The following is a 22,399-nucleotide window of genomic DNA, read 5'->3' as shown; positions in this document are numbered from 1 at the left end:
GTAGGCATACCAGAGAAAACTGAAGGTACGCAACCAACTTCTTTAACTGAAGCTGGCTTAGGAGAAATATTTGGTGCTGATGCCTTCCACTGTCCTTTAACCGTAGACGGAGCACATATAATAGGCAACCAGAGGAGGCAGGACAGTGCACCTCATCCATCACTATATCCACATGAAGCAACAAATAATGCAGCTTCCACAGGAGAAAGGTCCCCTGGAGAAGGATCCAGGGGACCTTTCTCAGGAGCTCAGAGATCCACATTTATGTGGACAACAGGGAGGAGGTTGCTAGAAAGAGAGCTGTCTTCTCCCCTGTCAAGGCCCAGGCATGAATTCAGAATCAGAATCAGAATCAGAATCAGAATGCCTTTATTTGTCATTATAACAGAAAACTGTATAACGAAATTACTTTAAGTTACATCCCGTCCAAGAAAAACACAAAAGACATGACAATACAGGGGTTTACAGGACCAGGAGAACTTCGGCAGCAGCCACGTGGCGTCTCCGTTTTGGCAGATGAGAAAGGGGTACATTAGGGAAGGGAAGGGAGAAAAAAAAGGTCAAATGTCAAACTGGGCTCCAAAAGGGAGTACAACATGGCATTTGGAAAAAAAAAACACCCCAGCACAAATAAGCACATGCAAGAACATTACAACATGACTCGAGACAATGCACATGTGGAGAAGGAAGGGATTGGGGAGGGGGGAGATGTCCCAGTACAGACGTGGGGCTCCGCAGCCACTTAGCGCGACTGCCCCGCCCACCTGCCCCGCCCACCTGGTGTACCCGGCGGCAAACGTTCCGGCGGGGCATGCGGGCTCTCCTTTGCCCAGTTTTCTGGTAGAGAAATTTGATCAATTGCGTTGAGAGACCAGCTGATCAGATCCATTGTTGTGGGTTTTCGGAGAGGAATGCAGAGAGAGGCTCCGAAAAGAGCTGACTGAGACAGCACAAGACAGAGAGCAAAGCAGGGTAGATAAGGGCAGGAGGGAGCTAGAGAAAAAGCGTCCGCCTCGTCGAGAGCAGGAAGTAATTCAACGCTCCGACTGAAGCTACTACCTTTTTGGAGAGCAGATAACCTACAGTATAAGACCCCTCAGCAACCATAACCATGTCAAAATAATCCGGGGACATCACATTGTTCTAGTTTAGGTCTGATGTATTTTCCAGTGAGCGAATAAAATTGCTGGGTAACTAAGATGACCAGCACTTGCAGACTGAATAACATTTCCCATATGCTGTCACTAATCTCACTGTCACGATATATTCAGGAAATGAGGATATACGTAAAGAATCAACTTTATGAACAGTCCATCATGAGGTGGAGCGTGTTTACATAATATTGTTGTAGCTAATTGTTATTCAGTAATAGCTTAGCTAACTAAGACAAGGGTGCCCACTTTGACCACTCTTGTTTGCACTAGCTATCGATCGCCTAACAATAGCACTACAACTCTGCGAGGACTTGTCACTGAGACCCTTATCAGTTGTTTTTAATCACTTGATCCTGATGTGTGTGTTTACATTTTGTGTGGTTTTGTCATTTTATGCTTTATTCATAGATTTATCTTGATTTTATGATTGCATGTTTTGTGGCTTTGCATGGGTCATTGTTTTGTATTGGTTTTGCTGGTTTTAATGATTTGTTTCCGGAGGATCAAGTGAACTGATACAGCTGAGACTGATTGAGGGACACACCCCTTGACACACGACTGGGGCAGAGGACGGTGGGAGCAGGTTAACTGGGGTGATCACGGACAGGTGGGGAAGAACGGGAGGATGCCGGGCGAAGGCAGACGGCAAGGGCACCGAAGAGGCAACACACCCGAACCCGAACACACGGTTGGATCGCACCGGAGACGGGAAGCTTTCTGGTGACGGCGTGCGGGCCGTCTGAGTGAGAGGGCGGCCAGGACGAGACCGACAAGCGGCGGAGGACAAGCTGGGGAAGAATTGATTCAACGCTCACATAACTATAAATAAAGGAAAGTGTACCAATTTAATCGACCTCTGTGTGTGTGTGCTGCCCTTTTTGAGAGGGTTGTGCTCTGAGTGTGGTTGCTTTCTGTTTCCCACTTTCTGAGCCCGCACACTGAGCCACAGGGCTGGAGCCAAGACCCGGTGGACCCAGGAGCCCTCTGCCTTACTTGCTTTATCCAGCTTTATCACTCCCCTGCATTCTAGATATTTTGAATCAATCTGGGGAAATCTCAGGGTACAAGTTACATTTACAAAAGCACAAATGTTTCCCTTTAAATTCTGAAGCAGATGCACTTCCCCCTGGTCTTTTTTGCCCTTTAACAGGGTCCAATATGGTTATAAATACTTGGGAACTGAGGTCACTTGCTCCTTCCAAGCTACTTTTACAAAATACTTCATTTAGTATTACAAAACATTAGAAGCATCCAATATTCAGAAAAACAAAGACCATACCCACAACTTGCATACCAAACCGTTCACAATTCCTCGGTGTGCTGCAGGCTGAATTATGTCACTTATATGGTGCCTGGCAACAGACTGAATGGTGAAGCTGATTGGTCTGCATCAATCTTGGATGAACCCACCTCTTGTGAATACTAGGAGTGTAGTGGGTAGCGAGACGTATCTTGCAGTGTGAAAACCTACGAGCCTGGGTTAGCTCGCAATAGAGGTCAGGTCACATATTTTTGTCCGAACCCCACCCGAGACAGGAACATAGTAACCGAGGCAAATTTTGTGTTCTGTATGTTATTATGAAATTTTTAGCATTATTTGATGGAGGGTTCAAATTAAGCCCACTGGGTTTTCTGCTTCTCCCTGCACTGTATATTATTTGTTATCTTTGTCATTTTTGTGTATTTTAAAATTGTGCAGAAAAAGGAGCCTTAAGACTAAAAACGTGCTCATGGTATGCTTGGGAGCAGGAGGGATTCCTTTAAATCCCATCCGTCAGTCCACTTCTGGTCCAAAGGATGTGGATTCAAGTATTCACAAGCCAAAGTGTAGGTTTTGGGTGCATAGAAGCTGGTGTTTCAAATTGCATTATTGTGTACTATTTACATTTGAAGTAATTATGAAAAATATATGGGTGATATTGTGAGCTCTTCTGCAGTAATGCACATGTCATGCTCGACCACAGGGACTGGGATGCAGCACTGATAAGACACATTTTCCAATAACTTTTATGGAAAATCAGGCAGAAGTTACATATTTTAACTTTTGCCTCATTTTTACTTAAACTTACATAATATATAATATACTTAAGACTACATAATGTAAGTTTACTTCTCATCTATTATTATCCTGGGTTTTAATGACGAGTCAGTGGTTTACAGACACTCAAAAATAAGTGGCCATGAAAGCGGCCATGAGTCAATAAAATCAGAACATTAAGAATGTTTCTTACAGTTTATTATTTGTACGTGTTATAAAAAATATTCCAGACATTGTGACAGATCTGCTGATTAAGTGAGATGTTAACTAACATACATAGATGATGTTCATCTTGATACAAAATATTTGATGACTCAATGATCAATACATATCACTTTGAGTCAGTGGCACACACACAACTCATGGTTATGCATTGCAAACAATGCATGTTTTACAATGGCTTTATCAAATATTAATAAACAATTTATCACCTTTTATGAACTGCTGTGAAATGGCTCAGTTAAGTCTCAGTGGGTGGAGCCAAAGAACCACAGTTTTGATTGCAGTGGTAATTGAATAATTGTGAACTGTAAGATGTTTTTTTCCACCTGAATTACACAGGTAATGTATTTCCAGGGTAACTTTTCAAGGAACTAAAAGGTTCCTTCAGCCTGTTGCTGTCTGTTGTTCCACTGAGGTCTCAAGACCTGTGAAGATTGGGCAAATGAATCCACTGATGAATAAAACAGTGATCGCTGTTTTTTGTTGTGAAACATCGTATTTTATCCCCCCTGTAGACAGATTACTGACACTTTTTTTTTTTTACAGTGTTTTTCTCTGGCAAATAGGCCTGCTTTCTCCTAACTACAGGAGAAAAGCCTGAGTGTCCAGTTGAGTGTGTGTGTGTGTGTCCCTGCCTGAGAGAGATGCGGAGGAGGAAATGAAACTAAGAGCTAAGAGAACTAAGAGTTTGTATGCATAGTAAATCATCTGCTGAGTGTTTCAAGGCCAGCAAAGTTTGCCAGTTAGCACTCTAAAAAAAAACTGAGCCCACTGAGGTTTAACTAATCCAATAACATTAATTCTGCCTCCAGCAGCAGCTCTGCCTCTGTGGTTTTGTATAACTAAAATTACAATTGACATGATACACAATGTCAGTAGTTTCAAACAAACTGATTAATGCAAAGATCTCTTATACCAGCTGGGATCATTACAGTGAACCCACATAAGATATGATAAATGTTTCATACCCACATATGATATGATAAATGTTTCATGATATATTTTAACCCAACAAAGTAACATTGTAATATAATATTACAAATTGTGAGTAATAAAGCACCAACACACCTTTGGAATATAATGTGAACAATTATCCCCTCTTCCAGTAATCGTAGTTGTCTACTTGCCACTATAAACTAAAGTTTAGTTAAAATTAACAACATAAAACAGACTAAAATATAGGTTGACCATAGTGCTTAACCAAACAATGGCACTTACTGACAGAATTTGACATGTAGTTTATATTTACTGTATTTCCTATTTTTCCATCTTGTCCCACTGATTAGAAAAATCGTAGCCCTATAACAATCATAAAACACATCGTAGGAACTTCACAAGCAGAATTAGTGAGGCTGACGAGTGCTGCTTAGGTTCCCAGGAAGATGTTTACACTTACCAAGGCAGAAGAGAAAAAATATATATTGCAATTTATGCGCTGTACCATACATGACATGCTTTTCAAATTTTATTATACAAGTGCTTTACATACATAAATATATATATTTTGGGAAGATCAGCCTTCTTGACTACAATGAGTCCCATCGCTCAGAACTTGAACTGGAGTAGAAAAGGCTTTCCTGTTCAAATCAAGACACTGCAGCAGGACGGACATTTTCATGTGAACTGTTGCCATGGCAAAAGGAATGTGGCTGCAGCACCACGTTACTTCTGTATGCAGCTGGTGGTAATGATTAGCTTTTACTGACTGTTTTCAGCAAGCAGGGTTAGGGTTAGTATCTTTTCGGTTCTCAAAAATGTTTGACACTTTACTGTCCCATATGTGTGTTGTTACTATGGCAACCAACCACAAAGAACATTTTATTCCTCAGTGACCACAGCAAACAAGACCGTTCTACTCCATTCAATTATTATTCTTGGTTTTACATCAACATGTTTGTTCACACTGCACGTCTTTGTTCAACAAGGACCCCATGGGACCACTGGGGGTCCTCGGACCTCACTTTGAAAACCTCTGCACTGGCTAACTTTGCACACTGACAGCTCTAAATGTCAGTGACCTTCCCACAAGTCTTGTAATATGATTCCAGTAAACTGTACAAAGTACGTTTTGGATTTCACTTTTAAGTTTGGTTTTGTCACTTCGGCATGTGGAGAGGATTTCCTGCCGGTGGACGTGTCTAACATCAGATTTTAACTGGGGAAAATGGGCGGAATTTTGAACTCTTAGTTAGCTGGGATAGGACTCTTCTCTGCTGTAGCCCCACCACTAAGATGGGTGTATTTCTTTTCTTTTTTTACATAAAATTCTTTCCTAGACTTGTTTTAAATTTAACGGAAAGTAACCTGTAACTTCAAGTAAGTGATCATCACAAGGCAAACAACAGCCTAATGATCTAAAAACCTATTCTGCTGTTGAAGATCAAAGTGTTTTCAGAGTTTTCGATCATTAATCAGAATGGGCTCTAGTTTCCCGGCGCAGCGCGGGGTGGCGCAGTGAGGCGAACCCCGCGCAGAGCTAGTTTCGACCGGCGAAACGGCAGAGGCGGACAGTCTCCAAGTTTCGCAGGCGGAGGTTCGCCGAGATGGGAGTGGCGGCGCAGCGGGGGGAGGTGCCGACAGATTCGGCTTGGCGCAGTGACAGTTTCGTGCCAAAAGGCTTCGCCGAGGTGCGCCAAAAGCTCGCCATCTGAAACCACGTCTACTTTCCGCGCAAGGCGGAGCGGAGCTGGCGCAGTGGAAGTTTGGCTGGCTGGCGCACATCACCAAAACCTCACAATCAGCACAAACGGTGCCAATCTCCTTTGATCTGACATCAGCTGTGATGGGACAGTTGATATGGAGATATATGTATGTGCTGATTGTGATCGTAGCATTGAATAGTGTTTTTTTCGGTATTTATTGCATCGTTCATGTGCCTGACATTCCGGAAGCCTGCCTGTGAGGTTTTGGTGACGTGTCCGCACTGCTCGCCGGTCTCCGCTCCGCGCCGGTCTCCTGAGCTCCGCTCCGCCTGCGGCAATAGACCTCCATGTCAGCTGTGTAAACTTTCATTACGCCTTCACGCAGCGCATTTTAAAGGCAAGGACAGGGGCTCATTTGATTGGTTACATGTGAATCGGCTGTGTCAAACCCACTCCACGCCTTCTCTCCTCCCTTGCGCCGGTAGGAGGGACGGCGGAGTACTTGCGCCACCGAGAACAGCGTGCCAAACTTGGAAAATCCGCCTGGCCACACCCAGTTGGCGAAGCGCATCTGCGCTACGCCCCCGCCTCGCCTGGTCTGCGAAACTAGAGCCCAATAAGTGAGTAAAGTGGTTCACTGAACAAAAACGGAAAGTCTTATCGTGTAATTCTCAGGCACACAGCATGTCACAAGCAGCATGTTGATGTACACTTTTAAACCTTGCACATGCTGTGAAATAGCAAACAGCATTCAGAATCTGTAATTTCAAGCGTATTAAGTACTATATATTTAAAATAATGCAGAGCAACTCCTTGTGAGTGTGAAAACAAATGCTAAAGAATAATTATAATATGATAAACAGTATAAAAAATACCTACACATGGCATGCTGAAAACAATGACTCTTAGTGTTAAAGTGGCCATGTCACCAAAGAAGGTAATGTCAGGCAGCAGTAGAAGGTAACAGAAATACACCGTATCCATCCCTCTCACCACAAAGGACTTGCAACTTGTAATTACCTCTAGCCCAAAGGTCTTGTATGGATATCCAGTGGATAAAAAATGGATAGACCCCAACTGGAAAATGAGAGGACTGTTAGTGTCTCGGCATTTAAAATGATGTCCCATGGTGTTTGATCAATAGAAAACTAGCCTCTATATACATTTTTGGTTTCTATCTTTTCAATTTAAAAAGTCCAATAACACCATTGTTGACTTTCCAGCTGGGCTCCATCCGGTTTGTTCCTATAGAATTGGACCACTGGACATCCAAAGACTTTCTAACTGAGGACAACTTGTTACCACACTGTAACAAACAATGGAAGTTTCATAGAAACCAGCTGATGGGCACCTGAACATATTGTACAGGACATGAAAACACCTGATAGCACGCAGGGCTGCACAATATGTACCATTTCAGCATCGACACACAATGTCAAGTAAAGCAAATTCACTCAAACACTTTTTTGCTGATTGATACAAAAGGAAAACTGGCAAGGTTCTCATTCTCCAATGAGAATCTACAAGAAAAGTCTGATAATAGATAATTGGATGCACAGGTTGTTGCTGGTTCACTATGTGCTCTGGTGAAGTGGTGCGCTTTATCACTTTATAAAACAATCAAAGCCCCACTAATCACCGACCACAACCTGAAAATGAGCGCTGCCTGTTTTGGTTGTTTGATAAACTGATCGAGTGCACCCCTTCACCTCAGCACATAGTGAACTGATCACTGTGCATGCAGAGCCTGTGTGTCACCCGCCTGAAAGCATGCGTGAAAACATGCTTGGCTGCAGTCATCTGGATGCCAGAAGCAGGTGTTCAGTTAAGCATGCGATTTTTGAGTGTGTGTATTGCCGTTATCAGCGCCAGCTCATCCTGGTGCTGGTTAAAAGTGAAAAAGTTACTGTCGTGCTTCTGGTCTGTGCTCTAATGTAAAAAAACATTATTGAACACAAACAATGCCAGTTTTTCCTAAAATCGTGCAGCCCTGATGGCAAATGAGGCATTTTCACTGCACACAAAACGTCAGATGCTTTACATAACAAGCTTCAATTTGTGCTTGGAGCGAAGATGCCTCACTAATTATAGTGAGGGTTTTCTAGCCATGCAGTTTTTCTCCAAGACAAGTTCAAGCCTGAATCAACTCAGAAACATTACTGTCAGGTCTCCAATAGGCTATGCCTTGCTGGGCAGGTAAACACAGTCCTACGTTGCAAAGCTCCCCTGTGAAAGAGAGGTAAAAACGGAATAATGATAATGTGCCCTGCTAGGTCTGAATCAAAAGTGCAAAAAGGCTCTCAAAATAAAAACTAAACATCTGTGTACCTAAAGAGCAAATGCTTACATAATGCTGTACACTATGTTACATAATAGCAACTGTATTCTAGTCATTTGTAAAAGTGTTCAGTGTCTTAAGTGACTACACTGACAAGTAGGGAGGCAAGCCTAAAATACTCAAAAGAGAATAAAAATGCAGACACTGAATGACAATGAATTGATAGATGAGTTTTACTATACTTTATTATACAGCCTATGCTACACGATACTACACTGAAATGTATTAAATTGCATGTCATGGAAAGTAAAACTAGGACAAAATTACACTGTTCTGCAGGGTTGAATAAAATGACTCTGCTTTACTACCAACCCTTGAATCCACATACCTTTTTTTAAGTTGGATTTGGAAACCAATTCTTGCAACTGGTCAGACTCCTTTTTGTATGACACATCAAAAGCATTCTCCCCATAACAACAACTCTGAAAGAGAGCAATTAAAATGTCAGGTCATAAGTCAGCCTGTCAGCCTACAAGATTAGCTTCTGACACACAAACCTGTATGTTATGTTCAGTCACTTTGAGGACTAATTATGAAAATGAAAGAGCCTATCGCAGAAAAATACACAGCATTTTTACACTTAGTTTAACATTTAAGTTTTTTTTTTTTTTTTTTTTAATTTAGTTTTAGGTCTTTTCAGATGATATGATCTGAGAGTATTGATAATTAACTAATAATTCCGGTCTCAATTGGGGACATACCTTTGGATAATTCCAACTGAATCTCAATCTGACATTGAGAGGAGGTGATAACAATGTGTTTTTTTTTTTTATTGGTAACCCTAACGTAGTTGGTGAAAATGAAGTAATTTGCTCTACTTGCGCAAAGCAAGAATATAATGCATTACTGCCCAACACTGGTGAAGTGTGATATTCACATCACCCAAAGGCATTGTTGACAAAGACCTACCACCGATCGAAAAATTTAAGCCTTTTTGATCATAGATATCAAGTGCTTATGTTCATAAAAAACGGGGCCTAGATCTTTGCTTACGCAACCGTGGAGCTACTGACCGCGGTCTGAAGGTAGCTGCTCATCTGCAGCAGACACTCCAGGGTCTCCATCAGTTGCTCTTTGCGGAGTGTGTGCAGTCTGCTCTCACTGGGGCAGGTGCTCCTTTCCAGCTCGCGCACTGTGGCGGTCAAAGCCAGCGACGTGCACTGGAAGACACTCATTCCTGGAGACAAATATCGTATCAGTCAGTTTATGAGGAGTTGATGCTGACTGTGATCACTCCCCGACTTTAAATGAATACTTCACCCACAGTGCAAAATATTTCTATCAAGTGCTCACCATGTGCTGGTGAAGACAGTTTTACTCGCAAGTCCTTGTGGTAAAATAATGTTCCAAAAACAACAGCCATCTCTGAATCTTTGATCCAGTGTGAAAAAAATGGGTCTGTAATTTTGCAATTATACAACATTAAAACGCTACCAAAGTTTCAGTTTAAAAAGCTCAGACTCCGGTATCTAGTCCTATGCTGGGTATTTCCCAAAAACACAGATTTTCATTCAAATCTTGTTTGACTGGACGAGTCACTTGGACGGACAGGCTTGTCTGTGTACACTTCTTCACCACTCATGAGGGGATTTTGCGAAAGTGGTGTTTTTGTAGAAGGATTTGAGAGAAAATCTGTGTTTGGGAAGTCCTGAGCAAATGACCGGATACCAGAGACTTGGATCATACTGCACCAAGAGTGTGAGAAACAGAACTTTTAATAGTGTTTTGTAAAATCAGTTTTTCCCACTATATCAGAGATGGCTGGAGTTTTTGGAACAGGAGTTTATCGTGAAGACTAGTAGTAAAGGTAGTAAAGCTTTCATCGCTGGCAGCACTCGGGGAGTACTAGATACAAAAATTACCCATGACAGGTGAAGTATTCCTCTAAAGAAGTCCCCTGCAGAGGTAAGGACCAGTGAAGTATCACCACATTGAAAGACTTTCCACATTGTTCTCTCCTTTTTCTGTCCTCATTACAACAGAGGTACAAATAAACCACACAGATGCTGTTTGCACTTGGTTTAAACATGCATTTCAGGTGATCCGAACACAACTGGACAGTCAAGACACATTGCGGTTCACACCTGTCTTTATCATGAGTCTCTAAAGTGTCTTAGATGCCTTGTGTTTGGATTTCGTTAGAGCCTGCATCACTTTGTGGCTTTGCAGTTGTTCACACTTGTATTTAGCGCCAAGTGTAAACAGAGTCAGAAACACAAAAAAGAGGGCAGACTCATGTCCTCAAAAGACAAAAATCAACCTCACAAACAAGAATGAAGCTAGCCTGCAGATATGCACCTCATGTCCTTTCTTGTTCCTAGACAAGCTGAATAAAAAAACCTTTACTAAACCCAGGCTCAAGAATGAGGCATTAGTGAACGTAAAGGTTCTTTCGGAAGATCTGTTATTCTTCGGTTAAAATACCGGAAAAGTTAAAGAACAGAAAAAAAAAGGTTAAAAAACATACCATACTTATCAGTGGCTTCAACATCAAGATAGATACCGTCTTTCATCATATGTTTCAGAACCTAAAACAAAACATACAGTACATACATAAACAGATACCATGAGTTAGTTACCAGACATATGTAAGCAAAGATTCCTACAGCATGTAGAACTACTAAGGTACGGTAGATCAGTACCTTACATTTTGTTAAGCAGGTTCCCAGCTGTACAGTGCTCAAGCAACAAAGCAGTCAGTTGCATATCAAGTAAAGGGAGTATACTTTTTTCCATTTGAGTCTTGTCAAATTCCAGCTATTCTTTGTAACTGAGTTTAATCGTGAGAAGAAACAGTCTGACTTTTAAGTTTAATGGCAGGTTACCAGTATAATAAATTATACTGACAAGTAGGCTATGTAGCTAGTGAATCCCAAAACAAGCCATGTGTCACACAGGATACTTCATAACAAATTCCTTCATGAATACAAGAAAATAAGAACTATTTAAAACATTTAGGGTAGTCTGTATAATTACAGGATCCCATTAAAACACAGGCTGTGAGGACTTGGTATGCGTCACACAACTGGATTAGTTGGTTTGTTTCAGAGCTGTTTGTCTGCTCACAGTCTCTGTCTGCTGATTCCACTGCAGATAAAACCAGTCTGATGCTCATATCAGGAGCCTAATCAACTGTTTGCATTAAATTCATGAAATGAAATGAACATATAATTCACTAATATTTAATCAAAATATGATCACTGACATGTTGCATGCAAAACAGGAACAAATGGAAAACAAGGGACTGCTGAACGTCCAAAGTGCTCACCTCCAGAACCCGAATGTAGCCATTCTCAGCGCTGAGGTGCAGGCAAGTCTTTCCTGATCTGTCCCTCTCATTGATGTTGGCACCCAGATGAATCAGATCTGCCACGATTAGGTGCTGGTTCTGCTTGGCAGCCAAATGCAGGGCAGTCTGGTGACAGAAGGCCATTAAAAGTAAACCACAACTTGTCCTGAAGCAACACCAGGCTAACTTCTGTATTACCTGTTGATATGGCAACAGCAACTGGCAAATATTTAGAAGTTGAATAGATGTTCACAGGATGAATGCACCAACATTGAAAACCTGTGCAAATATCACCAACTAATTGGAAATTGCTTTGTTTTACCTGCTGATATCACCAGATCACAGACATACACCGAATGTGCAACAGGGACATACTGTTTTCATGAAGTGAATCGAGGTAAAAGTCAATTATCCATTTCCCTAATTAAATCTACACAAAACATTCAGTGTAAATGTAATGTGAATGTAATGTAAGCAGTTTCCGTAATATGTGATATACGATCACGGGAATTGCTGATACATGTGTCGTTCTCTTGCTTGACTTGATCAGGCAAGAGTTTTAGCAAATGCAGTGGAATACAACACTTACTTGAAAAAGCTCACACTGATCATGCGGTTTCTGGCCTCTAGTTGTATGCTCAGTAAATTTTCAAAGACACATTTTTTTTTTTTTTTTTTTTTAGCATTTTTAGCATTTTGATTGGCATACTATGAAAACTTATGATTAAAACTTCATTTGTTGTGGACTGAAGACAGAACACAATGAGTACTTGATACAGAAATTTATGAATTATGGGTGAAGTATATAAATGTTTTTGTTTGCAATTACATTCAAACTATACAGAGTATATAGAGAAATGTCTTATGTCTTATGTATTTTACCATTCCCTGTGAGTCTTTGATGTCCAGGCTGTTGAGTGCTGCCATCCTTTTGGCGATGGCGTAACCCAGCGCCCTCCTCCCCAGACACACCACTTTATGGAGAACTCTGGACAAGCATGAACAAACCATATTAGTATTTAGTAAAATGATGGAACTTACTCCTAACTATGCGTATATATAACAATACAAAGCAGTAGTGTGCCATCTCAAAGGAAAATCTTTGACCCTTTAGTATTTTTATCATAATGCAAACAATAAAACATCTGTGGACTGAAGTATACTGAGCTCAGCAGCTACACCGACTCCAGCGTCATATCAGCAGGTGAACCCTCGCTGCAGTGTCATTCCTGTAATTTGAAAAGCCAACAGCAGAATACTGGGAGGTAAACATGACAGAACTTTGTCATGAAAGTGCTGGTTTACCCTCTAAGACAATGACTAATGTACAGGATTAACGGCAGCTAGTTTTGTTGCACTGCCAGCCCCAGGTGATTTATGTGGCTTCCGCTCCACACAAATGCTCACAGCAACACCCTAAATGTAAGAAGTAAAAACCGAATGAAAACTTGCATGAGCTTTCCAAATTCCAGCAAAAGTGAAAACAAAACATTCTTCCAACATTTCTACTGGAAAAGCCATTACTTCATCCCTTGCTTTATCCAGTCACTGCCCTCTGAGTATTGAATTTCTGTGCAACGGGTCATGATATCATATATGACACCCTGCGGCATGGGAGTGACGGTGCTATTTGTATGTTGCACTGTCCTGAGGTTAGAAATAGTGGGTGTAACCAGTAGGCTATCTGAGGGAGGATGCTGTCCCTCTTGTTAGCAAAATGAACATACGCATCCCCCTTGTTAAGCTGCAATCCCCCCTCTCCAACCCCCGAGTGAAGGGAAGAGGGGCTGTTGAGCTTAATATGTTATTGAATCAACACCCAAGTATCCTGGATTGTACGGTATCAGGAGGTTCCTGCACATTCCCATCCTGCCAGGACAGTAATATATTATCACCCATCCACACACATACACAGACATGCTTTGACCGAACTTACGTCCTGCCGTGCGCATCGGTGGCCAGCAGCACCGAGTCCGAGACGTCCCTCAGCTGGCTTTCCTCTCTTTGCAGCTGGGTCCAGAAGAAAGTCGCGCTGTTCAGGTTCCAGCTCTGGTTCTGCGGACACACCCACTCCTCCTGTGTCGCCGCTCTTCCACCGTCTCTTCCTGTGTTTCTGTCCTGGTACAGGTCAAAGCTGGAGGGCTGGAGGCTGGCGCACACTGAATGAGGTGGGGAGAAGGTGTGGGGGTACTCCGCTGTGCCTGGTGAGTAGCTCATGTAGTACTGGGGGCTGGGGATCATTTCATCAGACTCATCGCTGTTGTACCCTGCACCTTGATGGGGTGATATGGACTGCAGGTGGTGGTAGTAGCTGCTGTTGTTGTATTCATCAGAAGGGCTGCTGAGACTACCTAGCTCTGTTGTTCTGGACATCTGCCTCTCTGGCTCACTCTCAAGGGAGCAGCTGTACACATGTGGCTCAGGACCCCATCGGTTATCAGGCTCAGGGGAGCACTCGGGAGACAGCGGGAGGGTAGAGGGAGAGAAAAGCCGGGGCAGGGAACTGCAGGTGTTGCCAGTCTTGAGATCCTCCTCCAGCACCTCCACAATTATTGCCAGCTCCTCCAGGCTTTTTGTGGGAGGTTTTCTCTGGAAGCAAAAGCCATCTTAGGAATGCACAGTGATTTAAGAGGTGCTCAGATCTGACATATTATTTACTACACTGTGCTGGATGAAACTTCTGTTAGGGAAATGGCGTGAGTCACTAAACTTGTTTTCCAAAACTTACCCTGCTGATGCGGCGTTCTGCACAAGTATACACTCGTTTCTTGCCTGCTGTGGAAGAAAAACAAGTGATTTTCATTGAGTAAAGTTTCAAGCCAGTCTACGAGTGTGAGAGTATATTTGCCCTAAAAGGGGTTTTGTCAGTGTGTGAATAAGTTAGCTGTGCTTCCTCCCAATTGACAAATACTGTGCTTCTTCACTATTTGTAGTTGGTAAACAGAGCTATATGTCCTGGAGCAGAATTTAGACAGTAAGTCTGGAGTGCAAACAATATTAGTGTCAAAGGAATTCACTCTTGGTTGATTCCAAAGTGATACTTTCACTGTGATGTGTTTTTACTAACCTTTGGATCTTTTGCCATTGCTCTCCTGTTTTCCCAGATCAGCATCATGTGAAAAGATCAACAAAACAACAGTTGCATCAGTAAAAGAAGGTTTTTTTCTTTATCTGCTTCCAGTCACACACACACACACACACACACACACACACACACACACACACACACACACACACACACAAATATACATTACATTAGTGACTGTATGGACAGGGTGGGCTCCTGTCATCAAGCATCCTGAAGCTATGTCTAGGGTTAGGTGCCCTGCTTGAGGCTACAAACAGTATGTATTACTGCCCGACGAACAAAAAGTAACTATTTAAAGCTGTGTTCACACCAAGTATACTTTGATCTTAACTCCAGTGTATGTACACTTTTAGTGTGGTTTGGTTTGTTAGGTGGGTTCAAACGGATACGAATATCTGATCGTTGGCGTTTCCTCATGTAGTCTTGCATAACAAAATGAGTGAAAAGGATGGTACTTTTTACCGATTAATTAGTATTTAAGTGTACTGTTCAGTAATCATAATGTCAATAATAACCTATGTCATATTAACATAAATCTGGATCATACTTGTCATTGTTACTGAAGAGATGCTATACTGTACTAGTGACCTTGTCCAATAGGCAATGCAATGGAGTCTTATGTTAATGAGTGACTGTGCCTGACTTGGTGCCCAGTTTGCCCTGTTTTACCCAGATGGGTGTGGGAGTGGTTAACTATGGAAACAGAGTGTCTGCCAGATGGCACAGTCACATTTTTACCCACATTTTCTAAATAAATATGTATTTTATCAGCCGTGGGGCGCTCACTCAGTATGTTAATGTATGCTGCAGGATTTTGTCACTCGTAAGTCGAGTATCAGTATTTCAAAACAGCATTAAGTATACTGCTAAACTAAATCTGCTTTACTGTGTAAAATGTGTTGTACAAAAAAAGATGGGATGGGACCAACATTACTGAGCTTTTCTAAATCCCTCTTCCTCTGTAGCGGACACAGGCTGGCAAAATAATCTGCAGACATGCTGAAACTAGCTAGCTACAGGTATTTTTGTAGTTGTTTCACATACAATTGCAATTGAATGCTGCAGATCCTCCACTTAGTTAGAGCACCCTCAAAGTCAAGCCTGGTTTTGACTTCCACTGCCACCAATATCTCTAACTTCAAAAGCAGGTTACTCTGTCCAATGCATTATCTCTGAAACGTTCATTTGCAAGACCTGGTTCTAGGGCTGTGGTGGTAAGGATTTTTTCTTACCTTTTCTTTCTTGAAAAAGCGACATATCACCGCGCTTTGGCAGTTAACCACAAAGGCCCATCTGGACTGGCTAATATCTCTAGAGCCCAACCTCCTAGTGACTCCGAACCTAGCTCTGTTGGGGGTTTTTAGGGTATCTGAACACAATGGTATTTGTCCCACGGCTCTATGACCCTTTGTTCTGGAGATCTAACATTTTGACACTTGGAAAATTTTTCACCTATCTCAAATTGACTTTTGGCCCATATCTCCAGAACTGAACCTCCTAGCAACTTGGAAACAATGTCCGACAGGGAGTTATAGGCCTGTCTAAACTTGCTGGTCTTCTTCCCTGCGACCTTCTGTTCAAGAGATATAAAATTTTGACACTTTTACATCATCTCAAATTAACTTTAGACCCATAAAACCATGCGGTGATGACAGTAGTGAGCCCAGCCCCTTGGTAGGCATTATATAACAGCAGTATTACATCAGTGAGTATCACAACTCAAAAATGCAACAAAATGAACTTTTCCACTATGGTTCAGGCCAAGGAAACCAACTGTATGGTGATGTGTGTTTTACAATACTGACTAATATCCTGACTATTATCTCTTGCGAAAGCACACATGAGCAAGGTTAGTAAATACTAGGATGAGTTCTTACCTGAATGTCTTGAGGGTCCCAGCCCTGAGCGAGGCGAATGCTTCTCAGCATGTCCTTTACTGGCATCTTGACACGGACTCCCAGGTATCTCCTCTCACCATCACAATTGGAGTATTTAGGACCTTCAGGAGAAATAATGGAGGATGTGATTCATTGATTGTTGTAGCTCTGTGAATATATTTAATACACAAAACACTAAGACCATCTGCCCTTTATATGACATAACCTGACCAGGTGAATCCGGGTGAGAGCTAAAAGAGATTCATTATTGATTACGTCTGGAATCATTGGGTGACATCCAGCTTCTGTCATCCAAACTGTCTTAAATGGGATATGAACCTATGATTGTATTCCAAAACCCAGAAATCCACTAATGTTATATGATCTCTAATGTGGTATGGGACACAATCACAAAATGTACTCTACGGCTGCAACTAATGATTATTTTCAACATTGATTAATCTGTTGCGTATTTTCTTGATTAATTGATTAGTTGTTTAGTCCATAAAATGTCAGAAAAATGTTGAACTTGATTCCCCACAGCCCAAGGGTGACGTCCTCAAATGTCTTGTTTTGTCCCCACCAACAGTCCACAACCTGAAGATATTTAGTTTGCTGTCACAGAGGACTAACGAAACCAGGAAATATTCATATTTGAGAAGCTGGAATCAGAGAACTTGGAAATTTTCTTCTTTAAAAGCATCAATCAGTTATCGAAATTGTTGGCAGTTAATTTAAGAGTCCGCACCTAATCGATTATTCAACCAATCATTGCAGCTCTAGTGCCCTCATGCACTCATTCATCTATGAAATTATTACACCCTTTATTAAATAATTATACCATTTTATTATTAAATGCTAATAGGTGCACTTAAGGCTGTACATTATGCCTTTCTCTGGGTCAGCCTGAATATGGTACATTATGAAATTTAACATTATGCACCAAATGACAATATGTGATTGTGCCATATCTAATTATGAGCCATCCTCAGTTACCACCTGCATGTCTGCATATACAGGTGTAATCACAAGATCACCTTTACCTGAAGACCAGTCTCAATCAAAACATTTTGGTGCTTATGAATTAACTTTAAAAACAAACAAACAAACAAAAAAAGTCATGACTGGGAAAACAAAACCAGTGTGTGAGTGTTTTTTTAGATTCACCATTCCCAACAAGCATATTAATCTGGATGTGTGTATGTTTCTTTGAGGTTTTTTCAAAAAGGATGAGGAATGATTTAGTTCAATTCTATTCTTTATAACACTCTCTCTCTCTCTCTCTCTCTCTCTCACACACACACACACACACACACACACACGTTTGCAGACACACGTCAAGCAGTTTGAACTTGGTACAAACATGGACTGACACGTTTCCACATAACTTTCAATATATGGGCGACGGTACAGATGCCAGTAGGCTACTTTTACTTTGAACGTCACGGAATGATCTAGCGATTTTCCCCTTTGGCAAAAGTAGGTCCAACCTGACCTCTGGTCTTTAAAGCATAGAAGTGATTCCTCATGCAGGGTTCAGCCTGGCCCATATGAATTCTCATATTCAAAATTAGCCTATCTTGGACCAAAAACACACACATTCTCAATACTACGTAATGGTAGTATTGGTAATACTTTTGTGTCAGTGACACAAAAGTATTACCAGCTTTCCATGAAAAAAACTCAGTGCGCTTCATAAATTTCACTTTACCGCCTGAGGAAGAAATTCAGCACAGTACAAAAAATAACAACAAAATAAAAATTGAGTGTAGTTTCAGTAACCAATGGCAAGAACCATTTACAAAATGAGAGTTAGCCTATTACTGTACTTTAGGACTACTTTCCCACAAAAAAGGCTATGGCTTATGTTTTGCATGTGCGTCCATAAGGTGTCATTAATGCACATAATTTTAAAGGAGTTTGGAATAAAGATACGTTTCTCTCCATAAACCAAAGAGTGAAATGTTACCAAGGTTGTCTTACCTTTCTTCTTCCTGCCGTCCAGTCCCACCATGGTCACCCCGGGCACAGGTGAGTCCGGCCCGGGCACAGGTGAGTCCGGCCCGGCCGCAGCCGCCGCAGATTGCCCAAGCAGAGGCGAGAGCCCTGCGGTGTTTCTTGACGTTTCATCGCGGTTTCCCTCAGTTTTCTTCGGCTTAAATCGTCCCCGCATGTCGTGCTCCCCGACTAGTGCGGATGAAACTGTTAAACAATATTAATTTTTTAAGTTGTGCAGCCTAATTGTGTAACCTGGGAGCGAGCGACGCCGCAAGCCACTGCGCCTCTGCGTTAAATAGACAAGTCTGAGCTGGGTGTGAACTTAATACTAGCACTGAACTAATTCCAAGGAACCGCACTCTCAGTCACAGCACCAGTTTTTCCAGGTGAGCTGACTGACAACACGACCGCTGGGACCGGTGTGTCCGCGCATGCGCGATGCAACAGCGGTCACGGCTCATAAATCTGACTGTGGGCTGCAGGGCTGCTGATGCTCTGTAATGTCGTCCTGTTGAATGGATGCTGGTATTACCACCACGGGAAAACGCTTTCTTAACATTATAGGAGGGTTTGGGCAATTTGTTGGTTAGAAGGAAAAGGAGAGGTGGACAGGTGGTGAAGGTAGTGTTGTGAATGGCTGAAAACAACAACAACAACAACAACAACAACAACAACAACAACAACAATAATAATAATAAAACTTTATTTGTATAGCACCTTTCATACAAGAATTGCAGATCAAAGTGCTTCACAATTAAAAGAAGAACATTTGAAAACACATTAGGCTAAATAAAACATTAAAAAGAATAAAACACAGCACAGGGTGGAATTAAAAAGGCTAAAAATTGAAATAAAATTTGAAATAAAACAAAAGATGCAAATAAAACAATAAAAGACAACAGTGTGGAATAAAATAGGAGCTAGTTAAAGGCTAGAGTGAAAAGGTGGGTCTTTAATCGTCTTTTAAAGATGTCTAGTGAGCTGGCTTCCCTGATGTCTAAAGGTAGTGTGTTCCAAAGCTTAGGGGCGTAAGTAATAAAGGCGGCATCCCCAATTTTCTTGCGACTGTTGTAGGGAACCAATAAGCCAGCAGCTGACGATCGCAGTGCTCTTTGGGGTACATAGCTGATAAGGGAGTTGGCAATGTAGCTTGGTCCTAGCCCATGAAGTGCTTTGTATACAAGTAGGAAAACCTTAAAATCAACTCTAAATGTTACAGGGAGCCAGTGTAGGGCAGCTAAGACCGGACTAATATTTTCTCGCTTCCTGGTTCTGGTTAATAAGCGAGCAGCATAGTTTTGGATGAGCTGAAGTCTGTCAGTAGTTTTCTTTGGGAGGCCAGTCAAAAGTATGTTACAGTAGTCAAGTCTGCTTGACTACTGTAACGTACAAAGATAAATTAAATTAAATTATTGGAATATTCATGATTTACTTTGCTTTTGTTCTTAAGCATTTAAGTGAATTCACGATAACAACCAGCGCAAACAACCATTGTTAAGGACAGTGTTTTAGTCCAGCAGGCTACATTTATTGTATATTTAGGAAGAAAAAAAATCCCCAAGATAAGTAAACTTAAGATAGGTCAAAACTGGAATTCGGAAACCAAAAGGAAAACATAAAATGCAAAATCATTTTGTATCTAAAAGCAGCAGCTTTTTAATTCGCCCTTTGCCTATGCAAATAATAGCTCCTGCCAGGAGCTATGGGTCATTCGCGAACGAATCGATTCTTTTGAACGGCTCTTTGAAGTGAATGAGTGGACCGGCTCTTTGAAATGAACGAGCCAGTTCCCAATTTCTTTGTTTTTTGCTTTTATTCACTCTGTAGAAGAAGTCATAAAGCATGGGACAGCAGTATTATTTCAGGGCTGCCATTTTTTTTTTTTTTTTTTTTTTTTTTACACTTTATTTTATTGTTTACAGAAAGTAGCTAAGCTAAGTCAAGGAGCTGATCTCCTGTTTTGGTCAAAGCAGCTCATCTGTACAACATTAGTATTATTAATGTGAGTTTTCAATCCAAAATGTTCTCAAAATTTGCACTGATATTGTTCTATTCTAATATTTGTTTTATAAAAGTATTGGATAGTGTTACATATTTTTATAATCTCCTTGTTTTCTCATTTGATACACATTATCATGAATTTCTAAAGAAAGACTAAAATTTGCACTACGTATTGCATGGATAACATTAACTCAAGGTTTATTTACACACACACCCATTAATACAAAGGGTAAATCCAAAATAGTGATCTTATTGTCAAAGCAGAGGGATGTGGCGCCACGCCACCCTGTGGAATGTTTACAAATGTCCACACAGACCATTGCCAAATGAAATGATCATGATTTCAGGATAATTCAAACTCAGATATCCCACCAATAGAATATGGGATGTCTAAGTTTGAATGATTCTGATCGAAATATTATACACCTTCTTAGCATCCAGTACAGTCTGATACCACCCTGTTAGTCTCATGTGTAATGTTTAGGTCTTAATGGGTTAAAAATAAATAAATATAAAAATGAGCCAGTCTTTTGAGTGGCTCTTTGAAAGGAACAGATCCTCAAGATCTGGCTGCCTTCAAAGAGCCATAAATCCCACCAGGAGCCTCCTGGAAAGTATCTGTTGTAAGATACATAGGAGCACAGTCCTCCAACAGGCTGTAACTGGCTAATCCCCTAGAGGCACTGCCTCAACCCTGAGAACAAACACAAGGTACTTTACTGACCAATCAGGAGGCCCTTTCCCAGGTGCACTCTACACCTTGGTTCCCCCATGTTGAGCAAACTGCACACAAGAGGCCACCTGGGTTTTGTAGGTCAAGGCTAGTTTATGGCTCCACCTGTGTGTGTTTGCTGTCGGTGTGAATGTCATGCACAGTAATGCATAGGTGTTTGCTTAAATGTTAAATACACTAGGTGGCAACACCACACTCACCTAAAGAGCATGCGCAAATAAGAGAGAAGAAACACAGGGAACTGACACCTGCTCCCAGGCAGTGTCATTGTAATTTCACTATTGTTGTAATTCTTGCTTGAGGGATTGCATTAATGGCTATTTTGGTGAACCGTTTCCGTAAGGTACTCCTCAAACTGCTCTGTGATGTTGGATCGATACACAGCACAGGAGCAATGCACAACACGCTGTGCATGTCATCTGCCCTGTGTGTGTTTGTGAACCACATTTACACAGAGACCCCCTCACTGTGTCACTACACAAAGACACTGTGACGGACTTACACCGAAGCATCAATTCAGCTTTAAACTCTCATAGGCTATTGTGCTCTTGGCTAAGGCCTAGATCAGACTACAGGAGTTTTAAAATCCTAATCGATTTTTGAATCGGGTTGCATCACATATATAAGGAGAATCTTCATAAATGTTCTTCTACACACTACAAGATTTGAAAATAATGACGCATCAGACACCACTGGATATTAATAAAATTATCTTGCCAGTGGGAGCAATACACTGCCTCTTTCTCTCCCTCCCTCTGTTTATGTGTGGTTATATGTCTTGAAAGTAGTAATTTGCAGATTGCAGTTACATCTGCAGGCACTGTGGACAGTTTGGGTCATAAAAAATTACATTCTGATTAACAGCGGATGGGTTGCGGGTGGGACAAAAAATTCTCAATTGAGTTTATCAAACACTTGCAGTAATTCCCCCACAGCAGAAACGAAAACTCTACCCATTAAGGGAGATGCTGTTTGTACTGAGGCTGCACATATTTACACACAAGGCACAGCGATGCAAC

The 22,399-nt window shown here is 41.5% G+C and overlaps 1 protein-coding gene across 1 annotated transcript; it reads right to left on the bottom strand.

The window, feature by feature from the left end:
• Positions 1 to 7,688: 7,688 nt before the first annotated feature.
• Positions 7,689 to 18,681, bottom strand: LOC115370530 (NF-kappa-B inhibitor zeta). The gene is made up of 11 exons (XM_030067561.1): positions 18,632 to 18,681; positions 16,649 to 16,770; positions 14,751 to 14,775; positions 14,412 to 14,458; positions 13,620 to 14,272; positions 12,566 to 12,671; positions 11,663 to 11,809; positions 10,862 to 10,922; positions 9,408 to 9,571; positions 8,723 to 8,816; positions 7,689 to 8,282 (listed from the first exon to the last, which is right to left on the bottom strand). Exons 1-11 carry the CDS (start codon positions 18,660 to 18,662, stop codon positions 8,188 to 8,190), a joined length of 1,545 nt encoding a protein of 514 aa, XP_029923421.1. The 5' UTR covers positions 18,663 to 18,681; the 3' UTR covers positions 7,689 to 8,187.
• Positions 18,682 to 22,399: the final 3,718 nt, after the last annotated feature.

The sequence above is a fragment of the Myripristis murdjan genome, chromosome 13 (genome assembly GCF_902150065.1).
Source record: "Myripristis murdjan chromosome 13, fMyrMur1.1, whole genome shotgun sequence".
Classification (NCBI taxonomy): Eukaryota; Metazoa; Chordata; class Actinopteri; order Holocentriformes; family Holocentridae; genus Myripristis; species Myripristis murdjan.
The sequence above is the reverse complement of the archived record's forward strand: the minus strand, read 5'-3'. Positions and strand labels throughout refer to the sequence as shown.

Coding starts and splice junctions, on each gene's coding strand:
- LOC115370530 (XM_030067561.1), bottom strand. CDS start 18,662: ATGGTGGGACTGGACGGCAGGAAGAAGAAAG. Junction 14,776..16,648: donor GGGACCCTCAAGACATTCAG/GTAAGAACTCAT, acceptor CTGGGAAAACAG/GAGAGCAATGGCAAAAGATC. Junction 9,572..10,861: donor TGAAGCCACTGATAAGTATG/GTATGTTTTTTA, acceptor ATTTGTCTCCAG/GAATGAGTGTCTTCCAGTGC.